General features: G+C 43.3%; 1 protein-coding gene across 2 annotated transcripts in view; it reads right to left on the bottom strand.

Annotated features, from left to right (window-relative positions):
* Positions 1–18,949, bottom strand: part of mtmr14 (myotubularin related protein 14) — a 42,565-nt gene that overhangs the window by 21,913 nt on the left and 1,703 nt on the right. For both annotated transcript variants that reach the window (XM_052527296.1, XM_052527297.1), the window contains exons 2-10: positions 11,710–11,858; positions 10,367–10,475; positions 9,459–9,534; positions 3,228–3,291; positions 2,952–3,074; positions 2,407–2,480; positions 1,893–1,963; positions 1,588–1,662; positions 777–843 (exon numbers count right to left, since the gene is read on the bottom strand). In XM_052527296.1, coding sequence (XP_052383256.1) covers positions 777–843; positions 1,588–1,662; positions 1,893–1,963; positions 2,407–2,480; positions 2,952–3,074; positions 3,228–3,291; positions 9,459–9,534; positions 10,367–10,475; positions 11,710–11,858 — 808 coding nt within the window. The remainder of the gene's footprint in view (positions 1–776; positions 844–1,587; positions 1,663–1,892; positions 1,964–2,406; positions 2,481–2,951; positions 3,075–3,227; positions 3,292–9,458; positions 9,535–10,366; positions 10,476–11,709; positions 11,859–18,949) is intronic.

Here is an 18,949-nt window from a genome sequence, read left to right as displayed (position 1 = left end):
GAAGTCATCAACTGGCAGCTTAATTAAATCGTACCCGCAAAACACCTGCCTCAACGTCAACAGTGAAGAGGTGACTCTGGGATGCTGGCCTTCTGTGCCATTGGAACACAGGAGTGATGGTTGCTGAAAATAGACCTCTGTACGCCTATGTTGATATTCCATTTAAAAAAATCTGCCGTTTCCAGCTACAATAGTAATTTACAACATTAACAAGGTCTACGGTGTATTTCTGATCAATTTGATGGTATTTTAAAATCGGGGGGGGAAAAAAACTTTTCTTTCAAAAACAAAGACATTTCTAAGTGACCCCTAACTTTTGAACAGTAGTGTACCCACCGGCTCCCTTAAAACAATACTTTCCTGTGGATATTTTGTCCCAAATTACGAGCGGCTGTAAGACAGACCGCACAGACAACCAGCAGAGTAAGGCTGTATACAGCAATTAATTGTGTATTACAGCCTGATTAAATCAGACAACCAAATAACAAACACTTGAGAAACAAAGGATTGAACCAGGTTTTTATAGCGACGAGTAAGTGATGAGCATTTAAACAGCACAATGGCAACATCAGCCTTTGGTCTTCCCTGGGTCAAGTTTGACTTTGGAGGCCTACATCTCAGGGACCCTCACTAGACGACCATATGAGATATGATATGACTTACCCACTCTTTACACCATGTTCATTTTACTCTCTGACAGAAAGAAGAAATTGGTCACAGCCCCCAAGGAGCTTTAACCAACACGCGGGCACGCGCACACACACACACACACTGACCGTCGCTGTTGATGATGTGAAGCAGCAGCTTCAGGTAGTTTTGGGTCTGATGGACCAGGTCCCAAGACTGAAACACAAGGACAGAGAAGAACACATGAGGACTTCCAGCACGTTTTCACCGGGGGCGCATCCAGCACGTCACTAATGTTCAGATAGAAATATGCTATGTAGAACAAACATGCCTCTCTGACATTTGGAATAAGGATTCATGACATTTCTATCTGCAACGTTTGCCAAGTGAATGTGGCCCTGGTGTGGCGACTACATCTCTTATTACCTCAAATATGCATTAAAACAAACTCTTACAGCAGCGGTTTTCTAAAATCTCCTCAGGGACCCACAACCTACTCACAATTTTGTTGTAGCCCAGAACTAGCTCACTTGAGTTAACTAATCAAGGGCTTGATAATTAGTTGACAAACTGAATCAGGTGTGCTCGCTCTGGAATGGATTAAATACATTAAATGGCTGGGGGTGCCTGAAGAGAGGTTTGAAAACACCCGTCTTAGAGAATGTCAAGACAACATGAGAAATTAATGGTCGGCAACCATGCCGTTCCACGGCCAACAGAGGTCACTGTGAGACCAGTAATACTGTGGCACAAATCGGAATCACATTTCACTGAAGTATAATTAGACGTACCGGATATGGTGGTCTAGTGGTTTGGGCCACTGCCTCTGACACACAAAGATGTGTTGGCATAAGTTCGAATCCAGCCTAGTGCCCTGTGATACAATCTCCTATCTGTCCTTCTCTCCCTATCAACAAAACTGAGGAAATACTCATAACAGGGAGAAAAAAAAAGACTAACCTGATATTCACTCCAGTTTATACTCAAGTTCTTGGTAAAGCACGCAGGGATTGTCAAAGGAGCATCCACAAAATCCTGTCAACAATAAAAATGGTATGTTTCAAAATCATTCATCTGGATGAACATATGATACATCACAATCTGAGATCAGAAGACCATAGAACGACTAGAATGGGTGAGGACACAGTTAAATTGCCTAGGTTTTAGTGTCTTTTATCCCTTCTATTAACTATATTTCTATGCAGGAAGTGTGTTTTTTTTTTTTTTTTTTTTTTTTTTTTTTTTTTTTAAATCGACCGGCATACCTGATTCCAGTTGAATACTAGTCCCTCTGCGGTGTAGTCTCGATCTTTGTAGTCCTTAAAGAACTCACACCCTGGAAGCACAGAGAGAGGGGTCCAGTGTCACGATACAACTGTATGCATCGAGAACAGCACAGGAAATCTAGCTATCCAGTCCTGGGTTCAAATACAGTTTGAAATCTTTCAAATACTTTTAGTGCTTTAGCCTGCCCGGTGTGCCAGATGGGTGGAGTTTGCATCACCCATAGCATAGCGCAGGTCAAACTCAATCAAGCCCAGTTTAAGTGTTTCAAATGATTGCAAATAGCATTTGATCCCAGGTCTGTAGCTATCTCTCTGGGGAAGACGTTTATTAATAAGATGTAGAAACGCATTGTAAGGCCTAGTTACTGTCATCTACCTAACACTAGCTTTATTTGTCAAGACTGCTGAAACCTGTTTTCCTAATAAAAAGGAGAATATTTTAACAAAGAACTGAAATGTAAAAGTAGCTTGGGGTTGAAAGAATTGTCTTTACCCGGGTAAGGCACAGAGAGCAGGGTGAAGTCCGCATAGCGTTGGGCTTTATCCACCTTCTCAGACGAGGTGACACTGGGACAGAGAAGAGACGAGAAGATAGGGGACGATAAAAAATAAAAATGTAAAAAGTGGAAAAGAGAAAGAAAATATTCAGGAGGTGATGAAAACCATACGTGTATAGATGACATGATGCCTGACTTAACGGTCAGTGACACATGTACACACAGCTGCACAACCGGCGAACCATAGAAAGTATGTGAACAGACAGACACACGCCATGCACTCACACACATCAACATTACATCACAATCATACAAGCACGCAGGCAGGCAGCTACATAAATAAAGACAACACACACCGCCACACATGCAAAGGTCAACGTCCAAACAAGTGTACACTTGTTTATTACATAACATAAAGTCACCATAAGGCCAACATGAGCAGGATCCAATGACCCAGAACATATCCCCCTGTGTGTGTGTGTGTGTGTGTGTATGTGCGGGGGGAATAAATTCAGAGTCCTGGCTGTGAGCTGAGACTTACTTAAGGCCAAACTTGACCTTCTTGTTCTCCACCATGAGGTCACAGATGTAGCGCACAGAGAGGTAGCGCAGCAGCTTGATGTCCAGACCCCGCACCTTGTCAAAGAGTTGAGAGTCCCCGTTCCTGTAGCAAGGGAGAGACGGGATGGAGAGAAAGAGTTCAATGAAAATGTTAGACGTCATCCAATGACCACAAAAATGTACGGGGCATTTTGAGCATTCAAATCAGGCAAGGAAATCAAACAACCGTCACGAGATCACGTTAGAAGACACCAACCTCACACTGTCGTCCTCTGGAACCTCTGGCTCGGACTCTGCCCCCCACGTGTCATCAGTACCACCTAGAGGGGGAGAGAAAAAGCGAATGAGAGAACGAGAGATGCGTCACTACCATATAATTCTTACATGCTGAACAGACCGGACACGTTGCGTGCACGAGCATTGCAAAATAAATGTAGGAATCCATGTTATTCAATTATTACTCGCACACTGCTCACGAGCTTCAACGAGCATCTGCGTTGCCAAGGGCTAACATATAAGTCATTCCTATTTCTGAAGCAGATCGCGCTGCACGTACTGCCTCTCCAGTCTCCTCATTGGTTTATAGAAGCAGGTACCCACGTGCCATCTGCTCATTGGTTATACCCATGTGGGTGATTGAAATACTATGAAAGTGTAGATGTCAATCACAATATAAGTTCAAAGATGAAAAGGCCTGGAAGGAGGAGAGATGACTAGAAACGATTCGGTTGACCGTTTTATTTGTGGATTAATTGTCGGACCTTGTGCATTTCAGGTAAAACAACAACTCAATGTTTATATCCCAGAACAAATTAGCTAGCAACAGCAAGCTAGTGAAATAGGACAAATTAGCTAGCAAGTGCAAGCCAACTAGCCATACATGTTTAATGCTTTTCGACCTGTCCGCAAATTGGTTCAGAGTTTGTTTTGATATTTTAACCTGCGTGTCGGTTTGGGTTCCGTGTAAAAGTGGATTCAACGAGGACACTTCTCTCATAGGAGTTGAATCGGGAGTGTTTGTAAGGTGTTTTAGATCTATTTCAGAATGTATGGGGCCCTATGGCACTACTGACAAAACCACAATAGGACTATGAACTACTAAACTAAGCCAAATGCTTAGTTTAGTAGTTGACAGTTTAGTAGTTGACAGTTTAATAGTTGATGGGGAATCGACGGCAGCGATCGCATGTGGAAATATAGCAGCACTGTTTGATCGTGGAACAGAGTTCATCATTCCAGAGCTCCCAGAGGTGTGATAGATCAACTGACAAGCATTACGTTCTTGACGGTTGCTCGGCAGCGCCCGTCGGCTAACCGTCGACCCGGCTAAACTTTGCGAGGCATGTCACTTCGCACATCTTTTCGATGAGCCCACCACTTAGCACGCACCGACAGCGCGCACGAACAACTAGACGATAATTTGAGGACCACATTTTGTGGGGACTACTCTTGATCAATTTGTTTTCACCGAAGCTCCAGTTGGATATTGGGATTAGGTTACAATTAGGCTGGGGAAATGTTAGTTAAATTGAGGTTAGGGCTGCTGGTGATCATCGTTTCTAGTTGGCTCATCTACTAGAACCTTTTGCCAGCAAGTTATACACGTACGTAGTTTAACAAGTGGATCATTTTTGCTATTCACTCGCAGTCGCTTAGTAGCCTAGCCCTACTCCGGATCAAAAGCCTGTGCTTTCACTGACTCGGCTCAATCAATCAATGTGATTTTGTTTCACTGACTCGCCATCCGTACAGGCTATTTGGTTAATTGGTCTCTGGCTGGGCAAATAAGTGGAAGGTGGTATAGCTCATCTATTCATTTGTACAGCTATCACAGATCAGAAACATTTAGCATGCAATAATGTAGCCTAACATTCAAGTGTAGGCCTATAATTTTGCTCCATCGGGTACAGGCAACTCCAAAAAGGGCGCGGGGGTTGTGGAATATGAGCACGAGACTCACATGCTTTTAAAATAGGATGGCTGTTATTTTCTGTCGGTATCATGATGAAGATAAATTGGGATTAAAACCATACGCCTGCTCCTAAACAAAGTGGAGTGAAGGTTGGAAAGAGATGAAACGTGGACTTTAAAAAAACACGGGCTCGGTTTAAAAATACAACTTTATGACAGTGGCTCCACATGTTAATGTGACAACAGTTGTATGGGGAAAATATTATTTGTATTTTATTCTGTTATATTCTTACTATAATACTGTATATACACGTGTGTTGACTGATTGGGGCAGGTATGTTTTGTCGGTTAAATAAAAAAAAATAATGAACTATTTATTTAATTAATTAGGATTTAATTAAACAAAAAAAATAAGCTATTCTATTAGTCTTAATGTTTCTTAGGACTGGCCTGAACGAATAAATACAATTATTCAAAGAGACGCCCACCCACATCTACACACCACTACGACCAGTGGTCACCGGCATGTGCAAGGTAGGTATAAAAGGCGAATGCAGGGAAGAATGTGGCAATAACGGGCCTGTTTGTAAGGGGGTCATATAAACATTGCCCAATTTTGTTAACAGGCAATGCTAATAACAGGCGTACGCAATATAATAGGCTAGAAGCCAGCAGTTCAGGGCCAACTGCAGTACAGGCAGCACCCCTGGAGCAGGGTAGGAGAACAATGGAGGAGGACGAGGATGTTACAACTCAAGATTTAGACAGAGCCCCAAATGGCATCCTATTCCTAAAATGTACATATTTCAAACTTTTACCCCTTTTTTCCTCCTCAATCTTGTGATATCCAAATTGGTAGTTACAGCCTAGTCTCGCTGCTGCAACTCCCGTACGGACTCAGGAGAGGCGAAGGTCGAGAACCACGCGTCCTCCGAAACACGACCCTGCCAAGCCGCACTGCTTCTTGACACACTGCTCGCTTACCCCTAAAGCCAGACACACCAATGTGTCAAAGGAAACACCGTACAACTGGTAACCGAAGCTAGCTTGCAGGCGCCCGGGCACGCCACAAGGAGTCACTCGAGCGCAATGGGACAAGGACATCCCAGCCGGACAAACTCTGCCCTAACTCGGATGGCGCTGTGCCAATTGTGCGACGCCTGAAGGGCCTCCCGATTACAGCAGGCAGGATAAAATCCAGGTCTCTAGTGATGCCTCAAGCACAGCAATGCAGTGCCTTAGATCGCTGCGCCACTCAGGAGGCCCCCTATTTCTTATTGAATTTTAAAACACAATCCACTTGCAATGAAGCCACTCAACTATCCAAGAACCCCCCACCCCCCCAAAAAACATCCACCCGCCAAAGAGTACTGGTCTAGGATCAAGTTCCCCATGTCCATGTACTCTTATTAAATATAAAGCAAAAGGGAAAAACTGATCCTAGACCTACCTATTTTCATCCCAAACTACAACATTTTCAGACAAGATAGAACTGCCAAAAGGGGGCGGTGTTGCAATCTACTGCAAAGAAGGACAGAACTCTGCAGGCTTACTATCCAGGTCTGTGCCCAAACAATTTTAACTTCTACTTTTAAAAATCCACCTCTCTAAAAACAAGTCTCTCACCGTTGCCGCCTGCTATAGACCACCCTCTGCACCCAGCTGTGCTCTGGACACCATATGTGAACTGATTGCCCCCCACCTATCTTCAGAGCTCGTGCTGCTAGGCGAGCTAAACTGGAACATGCTTGACACTCCAGCCATCCTACAACCCAAGCTTGATGCCCTCAAAATCACAAATTATCAATGAACCTACCAGGTACAACCCCAAATCCGTAATAGATATCATCCTAACCAACTTGCCCTCTAAATACACCTCTGCTGTCTTCAACCAAGATCTCAGCGATCACTGCCTCATTGCCTGCATCCATAATGGGTCAGCGGTCAAACGACCTCCACTCATCACTGTCAAACGCTCCCTGAAACACTTCAGCGATCAGGCCTTTCTAATCGACCTGGCCGGGGTATCCTGGAAGGATATTGATCTCATCCCGTCAGTAGAGGATGCCTGGGTATTTTTTTTTAAATGCCTTCCTAACCATCTTAAATAAGCATGCCCCATTCAAGAAATTTAGAACCAGGAACAGATATAGCCCTTGGTTCTCCCCAGACCTGACTGCCCTTAACCAACAAAAACATTCTATGGCGTTCTGCATTAGCATCGAACAACCCCTGTGATATGCAGCTGTTCAGGAAAGCTAGAAAACATTATACACATGCAGTTAGAAAAGCCAAGGCTAGCTTTTTCAAGCAGAAAAGTGCTTCCTGCAACACTAACTCAAAAGTTCTGGGACACTAAAGTCCATGGAGAATAAGAACACCTCCCAGCTGCCCACTGCACTGAAGATAGGAAACACTGTCACCACTGATAAATCCACCATAATTGAGAATTTCAATAAGTATTTTTCGAGGGCTGGCCATGCTTTCCACCTGGCTACTCCTACCCCGGTCAACAGCACTGCACCCCCAACAGCAACTCGCCCAAGCCTTCCCCATTTCTCCTTCTCCCAAATCCAGTCAGCTGATGTTCTGAAAGAGCTGCAAAATCTGGACGCCTACAAAATCTGGACCCTTTCTTTCTAAATATTCTGCCAAAATTGTTGCCACCCCTATTACTAGCCTGTTCAACCTCTTTCTTGTCATTTGAGATTTCCAAAGATTGGAAAGCAGCTGCGGTCATCCCCCTCTTCAAAGGGGGGGACACTCTTGACCCAAACTGCTACAGACCTATATCTATCCTACCCTACGTTTCTAAGGTCTTCGAAAGCCAAGTCAACAAACAGATTACCGACCATTTCGAATCTCAACATACCTTCTCTGCTATGCAATCTGGTTTCAGAGCTGGGCATGGGTGCACCTCAGCCACGCTCAAGGTCCTAAACGATATCTTAACAGCCATCGATAAGAAACAATACTGTGCAGTCGTATTCATTGATCTGGCCAAGGCTTTCGACTGTCAATCACCACATTCTTATTGGCAGACTCGACAGCCTTGGTTTCTCAAATGATTGCCTCGCCTGGTTCACCAACTACTTCTCTGATAGAGTTCAGTGTGTCAAATCAGAGGGTCTGCTGTCCAGACCTCTGGCAGTCTATGGGGGTGCCACAGGGTTCAATTCTTGGACCGACATTATTCTCTGTATACATCAATGATGTCGCTCCTGCTGCTGGCGAGTCTCTGATCCACCTCTACGCAGATGACACCATTCTGTATACTTCTGGCCCTTCTTTGGACACTGTTAACAACCCTCCAGGCAAGCTTCAATGCCGTACAACTCTGCTTCCATGGCCTCCAATTGCTCTTAAATGCAAGTAAAACTAAATGCATGCTCTTCAACCGATCGCTGCCTGCACCTGCCCGTCTGTCCAACATCACGGCTCTGACTTCAAATACGTGGACAACTACAAATACCTAGGTGTCTGGTTAGACTGTAAAATCTCCTTCCAGACCCACATCGAACATCTCCAATCAAAAGTTAAATCTAGAATTGGCTTCCTATTTCGCAACAAAGCAGCCTTCACTCATGCTGCCAAACATACCCTTGTAAAACTGACCATCCTACCAATCCTCGACTTTGGCGATGTAATTTACAAAATAGCCTCCAATACCCTACTCAAAAAATTGGATGCAGTCTATCACAGTGCAATCCATTTTGTCACCAAAGCCCCATATACTACCCACCATTGCGACCTGTACGCTCTCGTTGGCTGGCCCTCGCTTCATACTCGTCGCCAAACCCACTGGCTCCATGTCATCTACAAGACCATGCTAGGTAAAGTCCCCCCTTATCTCAGCTCGCTGGTCACCATAGCATCTCCCACCTGTAGCACACATCTCCCACCTGTAGCACACTCCAGCAGGTATATCTCTCTAGTCACCCCCAAAACCAATTCTTTCTTTGGCCGCCTCTCCTTCCAGTTCTCTGCTGCCAATGACTGGAACGAACTACAATAATCTCTGAAACTGGAAACACTTATCTCCCTCACTAGCTTTAAGCACCAACTGTCAGAGCTCACAGATTACTGCACCTGTACATAGCCCACCTATAATTTAGCCCAAACAACTACCTCTTTCCCTACTGTATTTATTTTATTTATTTATTTTGCTCCTTTGCACCCCATTATTTTTATTTCTACTTTGCACATTCTTCCACTGCAAATCTACCATTCCAGTGTTTTACTTGCTATATTGTATTTACTTTGCCACCATGGCCTTTTTTTGCCTTTACCTCCCTTATCTCACCTCATTTGCTCACATCATATATAGACTTGTTTATACTGTATTATTGACTGTATGTTTGTTTTACTCCATGTGTAACTCTGTCGTTGTGTGTCGAACTGCTTTGCTTCATCTTGGCCAGGTCGCAATTGTAAATGAGAACTTGTGCTCAACTTGCCTACCTGGTTAAATAAAGGTGAAATAAAATAAATAAATAAACTCTTTGTGAGACGCTTTGTGAATACAGCCCTGAACTAGATTCCCTTGCTAACAAGATTGACTTTTTGTCAGTCTCACCGGAGAAGATGTAGTTGTAGCCGGTGCGTCCGTATAGCTCCCCCCAGCCTGCCAAAGTGGACGACCGACAAATATGCTGCAATGGATGACAACACAGGTTAAGTATGACACACACACACACACGTTAGCATACTCCTCATCTCAATAGTCTAAACCAGTCAATCAAGTCCTTCTTATTGTTGTTTTTTACACGTTCACTTCTTTGCTCAAAAGGCAAGTAGTATTTAAAAACAATGCTCAACAGGTTTTCAAAGATTTGCAGGAAATCAAAGGGAGAGGCCATATTTAAACGTTGTGACAGATCACAAACAGAAAAGAGAACATACAGCAACCCAGGCTAAAACAATTCCAAACTCGAAAGGCAAAGTTAAGAGAAGCTTTCTCCCCCCTCAATTACAAATGACAAACGTGGTCGTAATAACCATAGTAGGCTAATAGCAAAGCAGTAACAAGCCTAGCTGTTAAAATAAGTGAAGACAGCATTTGAACTCAATCTAAATTACTGCCTGAAAGTAATGGCATTAAAAAGCTATTTTCTACAAAATTACACTTCTATAAATGAAAGATCTCAGAAAGGAATGTGCCAAGCCGGCTCGAGGTGACTTGAGGGCCCTGTTCAAATGCTCTTAAAAATACATCCTTCCTCGAAGCAATCACTGATCTGACATGACAGGATTAGGCTAGTGTTGGCAAGCATTCCACTGCATTGACTTCACTAATTATGTCTGACCAGATCAGTGATTACCCCAAGGAATGGAGGAAAGAAGGGTGCATTTGAAAAAGTATTCAAACAGGGCTGAGGTCTCCGGACCGCAAAAGGGACTAACTTCCTGGTGAAATGAAGGCGAGACATAGGAAAAAAAAAAAAAACATAAAGATAAAAATAAATATATATCTCAAAGTTGTACTTTGCCATTGTAGAGGATGACTGGGCAGACGAACCTCCCTCGGCAGCGGGCCATCTTACTGCGGTTCACCAGGTCCTGCAGCTTGGTGATCTGGACCGTGCTCTCAAACCTGGGGACACACCCAGCAATATATGGATCATCATAAATAGATCAGCAACATATCATCTTTGTGGCTCTATTATAACAAAGCAATATATGGATCATAATCCTCAATATAGCAATGGATACAGTTCTTAGCTGTGGTATATTGACCATATACCACAAACCCCAGGGGTGCCTTATTGTTACTATGAACTTGTTACCATCATAATTAGAAAAGTAAACAGTGCAGGAAGTGCAGGGGTGGGTGAATGGAGGAAGACGTTTCAACTCAAGATGTAGAATCCTAAATGGCATCTTATTCCCTATTATTTCTTCACATTTTTAAAAAACACAATCCACTTGCAGTGAAGCCCGTCAACTAAAAGTAACGCGTTTGCTCTAGACATTACGGTTGGGTGAAAACGTTATGGGGTGTTTTTATGAATTATTGAGTGGCTGATTTCCCTAAATTGTGAATTTGCGTAAGAGGGAAACTACGGAGCAGGGCACAGACACGCATCCAGAATCATAATGCCTGAAGGGAGGGCATTCTCCCCATTAACATCGTCATCTTGCCTGACAAGCACATTTTGGAACGTCGAGACATCTTATTATTAGTGTTGCGCTGCTCTGCTCATAGGTCAAAAGCACATATTCTATTTCCCAAACACGTACCAAAATAGAACATTCCCGTAATGTTTCCTGTTGATTCACACAATACATATGACCTCGGACATGAAAATGGGCATATCATTTTAAACCCCGTGTCATGAATCATGACTCGTGACGATGTGGACTGAACTATATTAAATCCGTTTCGTTTTTCTGTCCAAAAACAGGTCAGGGCCCATATTCACAAAGCATCTCAAGAGTAGAAGGACTTTGCTTTTAAGATCATGAATTGATTGGGCTATATGGACAGGGGGACCTGATCCTAGGGGCTTAGATCAACACTCTTACTCAGACTCTGTGTGAATATGTACAGTGGACTATGGAAGGCACAAATAAACAACAGTGTAATTAGTTACTAAGTGTCCTTGAGTAACTGTCAAATCCTTGCTTGTTTCCTCCATTGCTTTGAAAGCGCATTGGAAAAGAGGATCATGGTCCCTCCCTTGGACCACCTCCTCCAATGACCTTTGAGAGGAGTTGAGGAAACAAGTACGGAAGCGGCACGGATTGGACATCTAGCAGGCATAATATTTTCTGACACAACAAGGTCATCACCGAGGCTAAGGTAACGTAGGTAGTAGGCTAAATACCTGTCTTTATGGAGCTCGGTGCTTTCGTACTCCAGGAAGACTATCTGCTGTGGGTAGTGGCCACACACCTCGCCGTTGGTGTTGTGGATGACGCTGTACTTGTAGTCTCGGCCGAAGAGTTCCAAGCAACGCTTCTCTATCGTCTCGACCTGTAAGGCACAAATATATCAAAGTGGTTATTGTTAGTCTGCTAGTCAAAAATTCCCCCTGGGAAAGGAAAAAAAGGATGTGCATCTTAATCATGTGGACACAAAGAAGGTAAATTTATGTTATTTTTTTTTCCCAGGTCCAACATTTTATTTCCATCCCCCATGGTTTCTGTCAAGAGTGCGGTGACATTAATAAGAAAATGCATACATATTGTATGCAAGTGCCATTTTTAAGATTTGCCACTGCTTGTTTGGTCATTTCAACTAATGGTGGTCCTTCTGTAGCTCAGTTGGTAGAGCATGGCGCTTGTAACGCCAGGGTAGTGGGTTCGATCCCCGGGACCACCCATACGTAGAATGTATGCACACATGACTGTAAGTCGCTTTGGATAAAAGCGTCTGCTAAATGGCATATATTATTATTATATTATTATTATTATTATAACTAATGACATATGAAATCCCACTTAAGAATATGAACCGATAAGATTACTGTTTTATCACTATCCCAGACCCATTACTTCGTTGTGTAGCCTGTGTCTATGTTGTCAAAGGAGACTTTGTAAACCAATGTATAGGTCTAGCTTCAAATTAAAAACAATTGTTTCTCTCATGGAATGCTATCCCGGGAAACAAGCGGTGTAACATGGCCATACAATGCCTTCAGAAAAGTATTCACACCCTTTGATTTTTTCCATGAGGTTATGTTACAGCCTGAATTTAAATGGATTCAATTGAGAGCTGTCAATGGCCTACACACAATACTGTCAAGGTGGAATTATTTTGTAATTATTTTTATTTTTCATTAAAAATGAAAAGATGCAATGTCTCGAGTCATTTAGTATTCAACCCCTTTGTTATTTCAAGCCAAAATAAGTTCAGGAGTAAAAACAACCACCCGAGCCACAGCCATTGCACCCCACTATCATCCGTACAGGTGCACCAAAGCTGGCACCGAGAGACTGAAAAAGCTTCATCTCAGGGCCATCAGACTGTTAAATAGCCAACACTAGCACATTAGAGGCTGCTGCCTAAATACATAGACTTTGAAATCACAGGCAACTTTAATAATGTGTACATATTTTGCATTAATCATCTCGTATGTATACACTGTATTCTATTCTACTGTATCTTAGTCTATGCCGCTCTGACATTGCTCGTCCATAAATGTATATATTCTTAATTACAATCCTTTACTTAGACGCGTGTATATGATGTAAAATATTACTTGTTAGATACTATTGCAGTGTCGGAGCTAGAAACATAAGCATTTTGCTACACCAGCAATAACATCTGCTAAACACTTGTATGTGACCAATAAAATGTAATGCCAACAACTAGTGTATTTTTACCTGGAATGTATCCTTAATGTAAAGATACGGGTGGGGCTTAAGAGGGTGTGAACAAGCTCTCCATTAGGTGAACCAAAACATTCAAGAGACAATCTCAAAAGTGGGGATACAAGTTAATCAACTGTCAAAGGAAAATAACTTTTCCCATTGTTCCTCAACTTTTTTAATTTCACCTTTATTTAACCAGATATGCCAGTTGAGAACAAGTTCTCATTTACAACTGCGACCTGGCCAAGATAAAGCAAAGCAGTGCGACAAAAACAACAGAGTAACAAACAAACGCACAGTCAATAACAATAGAAAATCTATGTACAGTGTGTGCAAATGTAGAAGAGTAGGGAGGTAAGGCATTAGAGGTGAAATAATTACAACTGCGTTTACTTGCATTTAAACGCAGTTGGAGGCCACGGAAGGAGTGTATGGTGTCGAAGCTCATTGAGGTTTGTTAGCACAGTGTCCAAAGAAAGGCCAGATGTATACAGAATGGTGTTGTCTGCGTAGAGGTGGATCAGACAATGACCAGCAGCAAGAGCGACATCATTGATATACAGTTGAAGTAGGAAGTTAACATACACCTTAGCCAAATACATTTAAACTCAGCTTTTCACAATTCCTGACATTTAATCCTAGCACAAATTCCCTGACTTAGGTCAGTTAGGATCTCCACTTTATTTTATGAATGTGAAATGTCAGAATAATAGTAGAGAAAATGATTTATTTCAGCTTTTATTTCCTTCATTATATTCCCAGTGGGTCAGAAGTTACCATAGACCCAATTATTATTTGGTAGCATTGCCTTTAAATTGTTTAACATGGGTTAAACGTGTCGGGTAGCCTTCCACAAGCTTCCCACAATAAGTTGGGTGAATTTTTGCCCATTCCTCCTGACAGAGCTGGTGTAGCTGAGTCGGGTTTGTAGGCCTCCTTGCTCGCACACACTTTTTCAGTACTGCCCACAAATTGTCTATGGGATTGAGGTCAGGGCTTTGTGATGGCCACTCCAATACCTTGACTTTGTTGTCCTTAAGCCATTTTACCACAACTTTGAAAGTATGCTTGGGGTCATTGTCAATTTGGAAGACCCAATTTCGACCAAGCTTTAACTTCCTGACGTCTTGAGATGTTGCTTTAATATAGCCACATAATATTCCTCCCTCATGATGCCATCTATTTTGTGAAGTGCACAGTCCCTGCTGCAGCAAAACACCTACACAAAATGATGCTGCCATCCCTGTGCTTCACGGTTGGGATGGTGTTCTTCAGCTTGCAAGCCTCCCCCTATTTCCTCCAAACATAACAATGGTCATTATGGCCAACCGTTCTATTTTTGTTTCATCAGATCAGAGGACATTTTTCCAAAAACGACCTTCTTTGTCCCAATGTGCAGTTGCAAACCATAGTCTGGATTTCTTTAATGGCGGTTTTGCAGCAGTGGCTTCTTCCTTGCTGAGCGGCCTTTCAGGTTATGTCGATATAGAACTCGTTTTACTGTGGATGTAGACACTTTTGTACCTGCTTCCTCCAGCATCTTTACAAGGTCCTTTGCTGTTGTTCTGGGATTGATTTGCACTTTTTGCACCCAAGCACGTTCATCTTTAGAGAGCGAGAGTTGCACCCCTTCTGAAAAAACCTACACTCGATCCCTCCGATGTCAACAACTACAGACCAGTATCCCTTCTCTCTTTTCTCTCCAAAACTCTTGAGCGTGCCGTCCTTGGCCAGCTCTACCGCTATCTCTCTCAGAATGACCTTCTTGATCCAAATCAGTCAGGTTTCAAGACTAGTCATTCAACTGAGACTGCTCTTCTCTGCATCACGGAGGCGCTCCGCACTGCTAAAGCTAACTCTCTCTCCTCTCATCCTTCTAGACCTATCGGCTGCTTTCGATACTGTGAACCATCAGATCCTCCTCTCCACCCTCTCCGAGTTGGGCATCTCCGGCGCGGCCCACGCTTGGATTGCGTCCTACCTGACAGGTCGCTCCTACCAGGTGGCGTGGCGAGAATCTGTCTCCTCACCACGCGCTCTCACCACTGGTGTCCCCCAGGGCTCTGTTCCAGGCCCTCTCTTATTCTCGCTATACACCAAGTCACTTGGCTCTGTCATAACCTCACATGGTCTCTCCTATCATTGCTATGCAGACATACACAATTAATCTTCTCCTTTCCCCCTTCTGATGACCAGGTGGCGAATCGCATCTCTGCATGTCTGGCAGACATATCAGTGTGGATGACGGATCACCACCTCAAGCTGAACCTCAGCAAGACGGAGCTCCTCTTCCTCCCGGGGAAGGACTGCCCGTTCCATGATCTCGCCATCACGGTTGACAACTCCATTGTGTCCTCCTCCCAGAGCGCTAAGAACCTTGGCGTGATCCTGGACAACACCCTGTCGTTCTCAACTAACATCAAGGCGGTGTCCCGTTCCTGTAGGTTCATGCTCTACAACATCCGCAGAGTGACCCTGCCTCACACAGGAAGCGGCGCAGGTCAATCCAGGCACTTGTCATCTCCCGTCTGATTACTGCAACTCGCTGTTGGCTGGGCTCCCTGCCTGTGCCATTAAACCCCTACAACTCATCCAGAACGCCGCAGCCCGTCTGGTGTTCAACCTTCCCAAGTTCTCTCCACGTCACCCCGCTCCTCCGCTCTCTCCACTGGCTTCCAGTTGAAGCTCGCATCCGCTACAAGACCATGGTGCTTGCCTACGGAGCTGTGAGGGGAACGGCACCTCAGTACCTCAGGCTCTGATCAGGCCCTACACCCAAACAAGGGCACTGCGTTCATCCACCTCTGGCCTGCTCGCCTCCCTACCACTGAGGAAGTACAGTTCCCGCTCAGCCCAGTCAAAACTGTTCGCTGCTCTGGCCCCCAATGGTGGAACAAACTCCCTCACGACGCCAGGACAGCGGAGTCAATCACCACCTTCCGGAGACACCTGAAACCCCACCTCTTCAAGGAATACCTAGGATAGGCCCCCTAAAAGATTTAGATGCACTATTGTAAAGTGGCTGTTCCACTGGATGTCATAAGGTGTATGCACCAATTTGTAAGTCGCTCTGGATAAGAGCGTCTGGTGACTTAAAAGTAATGTAATGTAAATGTAGGAGACAGAATGCGTCTCCTTCCCAAGCTGTGTGACGGCTGCATGGTCCCATGGTGTTTATACTTGCGTACTGTTAGTACAGATGAACGTGGTACTGTCAGGTGTTTGGAAATTGCTCCCAAGGATGAACCAGACTTGGAGGTCTACAACATTCCTGAGGTCTTGGGAAAATCTAAATAAATCATCCATGATGTCAAGCAGAGAGGCACTGAGGTTGAAGGTAGGCCTTGAAATACATCCACAGACACACCTCCAATTGACTCAAATTATGTCAACTAGCCTATCAGAAGCTTCTAAAGCCATGACAATTTTCAGGAATTTTTTTCAAGCTGTTTAAAGGCAGTCAACTCAGTCTGCCAGAGACTGCCAGAGGTCCGGACAACAGGCCCTCCGATTTGACACACTGAACTCTGTCTGAGAAGTATTTGGTGAACCAGGAGAGGCAGTCATTTGAGAAACCACGGTTGTTGAGTCTGCCGATAAGAATGCTGTGATTGACAGAGCCGAAATCCTTGGCCAGGTCAATGAAGATGGCTGCACAGTACTGTCTTTTATTGATGGCGGTTATGATATCGTTTTGGACCTTGAGCGTGGCTGAGGTGCACCCATGACCAGGTCAGAAACCACATTGCATAGTGACGAAGGTAAGGTGGGATTCGAAGGGGTCGGTGATCTGTTTGTTAACTTGTCTTTCAAAGATTTTAGAAAGGCAGGGCAGGATGGATATAGGTCAATAACAGTTTGGGTCTAGAGTGCTAGCCCCTTTGAAAAGGACGATGACCTCCAATCTGTGAGGATCTCAGACGATACGAAAGAGAAGTTAAACAGGCAAGTAATAAGGGTTGCAACAATTGTGGCAGATAATTTTAGAAAGAGAGGGTCCAGATTGTCAGGCCCAGTTGATTTGTAGGGGTCCAGATTTTGCAGCTCTTTCAGAACATGAGCTGAAGTTTATGATATACAATTTTGTAGCGCTGAGTCTACCATGATCCAACGTAAAAAATAAAAAAACAACACCATTTCATAAGCCCGAATCAAGGCGGTGGGTCACAAATTTTCCCATTTGGGGCTCTGAGTGTATTTCTGATTGGCTTGACGGACCACCACTGATGAGCTGTGGAGTTTCTCAAAGTAATGTTTTCTTCACCTCAAAACAGCAAGCAAACAAAGTCTGGTTTTACATCCATTGATAATGAAAATAGTTCCTCAGTGCATTTGAAATATATTTTTCAGCTCTCTCACTTTCGATAACCGCTCAGCGTGAAAGGGGAAAAATGTCATTCTATGATCCATTAGAAACGTCATAAAAATATGCCTACCTGATTACTTCTTATGCTTTACATAAAAAGCCTACAGCGGTGTCTGTCCAGAGCTCACTGGCATTGGAAACTGAGGACCCAGAATATTTTATACAATGTTGCAAGTGTCCTAGTATGCACTTTGGGTCAGACAAATTGTTGATCTAATGTTTCAATTTCATTGCAGACAGACCATGCGTAACCAATGTGATAGGATATGAACTTTTCTCTAACTGCAGGCTACAATGTTTTTATTTGCAGGCTTTATATGATATTTTTACAGTCGGCAATGGCAATAGAAGTTACTTTTTAGGTTTGTATCATTTTCATTTAGAAAATTAATTAACCACATGACAATCATATTAAGATACGAAGACGTTATTATAAATTAAATTAAACCGTTCCTATTTCAAACAGCGCACATCAAGCATCAGACAAGCTCAATGCATAGATATGGAAAAATACACATTTAAAATTTCAACCAATCGATTGATCGAAAGAACAGACAACTTTCAGTCAACCAATATTTGTTTTTGGTCAGGGACAGCACTAATGGAATCACTCTGTGTGCACTGTTTGATGGGGAGTTTAACATGATTTTTGAAGGACTTCATCTCTGTACCCGACACATACAATTATATGTAAGGTCCCTCAGTCAAGCAGTGCATTTCAAACACAGGTTCAACCACAAAGACCAGGGAGGTTTTCCAATGCCTTGCAAAGAAGGGCACCTATTACTAGATGGGTCAAATGTTTTTGAAAAGCAGACAGTGAATATCCCTTTGAGCATGGTGAAGTTATTATTAATTCCACTTTGGATGGTGTATCAATTCAGTCACTACGCAGATACAGGCATCCTTCTTAACTCAATTGATGGAGAGGAAGGAAACCGCTCTGGAATTTCACCATGAGGCCAATGATGACTAAAACAAATAAGAGTTTAATGGCTGTGATGGGAGAACTGAAGACTGAGAACAGATCAACACTGTAGTTACACCACAATACTAACCTAATTGACTGAGTGAAAAGGAAGGCTGAACAGAATAAAAAAATATTGCAAAACATGGATCCTGTTTGCAACAAGGCACTAAAGCCATACTGTAAGAAATGTGGCAAAGCAATTCACTATCCTGAATACAAAATGTTATGTTGAATTGGATTTGCTCCAAACATATTACTGATTATCACTCCATATTTTCAAGCATAGTGGTGGCTGCATCATGTTATGGGTATGCTTGAAAACAGTAAGAACTGGGGAGTTTTTTTTAGAATAAGAAAAGAAAATGGAGCTAAGCACAGGAAAAATGCTATAGGAAAACCTGGTTCTTCTGTCTGC

This window comes from Oncorhynchus keta, chromosome 10 (assembly GCF_023373465.1).
Source record: "Oncorhynchus keta strain PuntledgeMale-10-30-2019 chromosome 10, Oket_V2, whole genome shotgun sequence".
Taxonomy (NCBI): domain Eukaryota; kingdom Metazoa; phylum Chordata; class Actinopteri; order Salmoniformes; family Salmonidae; genus Oncorhynchus; species Oncorhynchus keta.
This window is presented reverse-complemented; position numbering and strand designations above follow the sequence as displayed.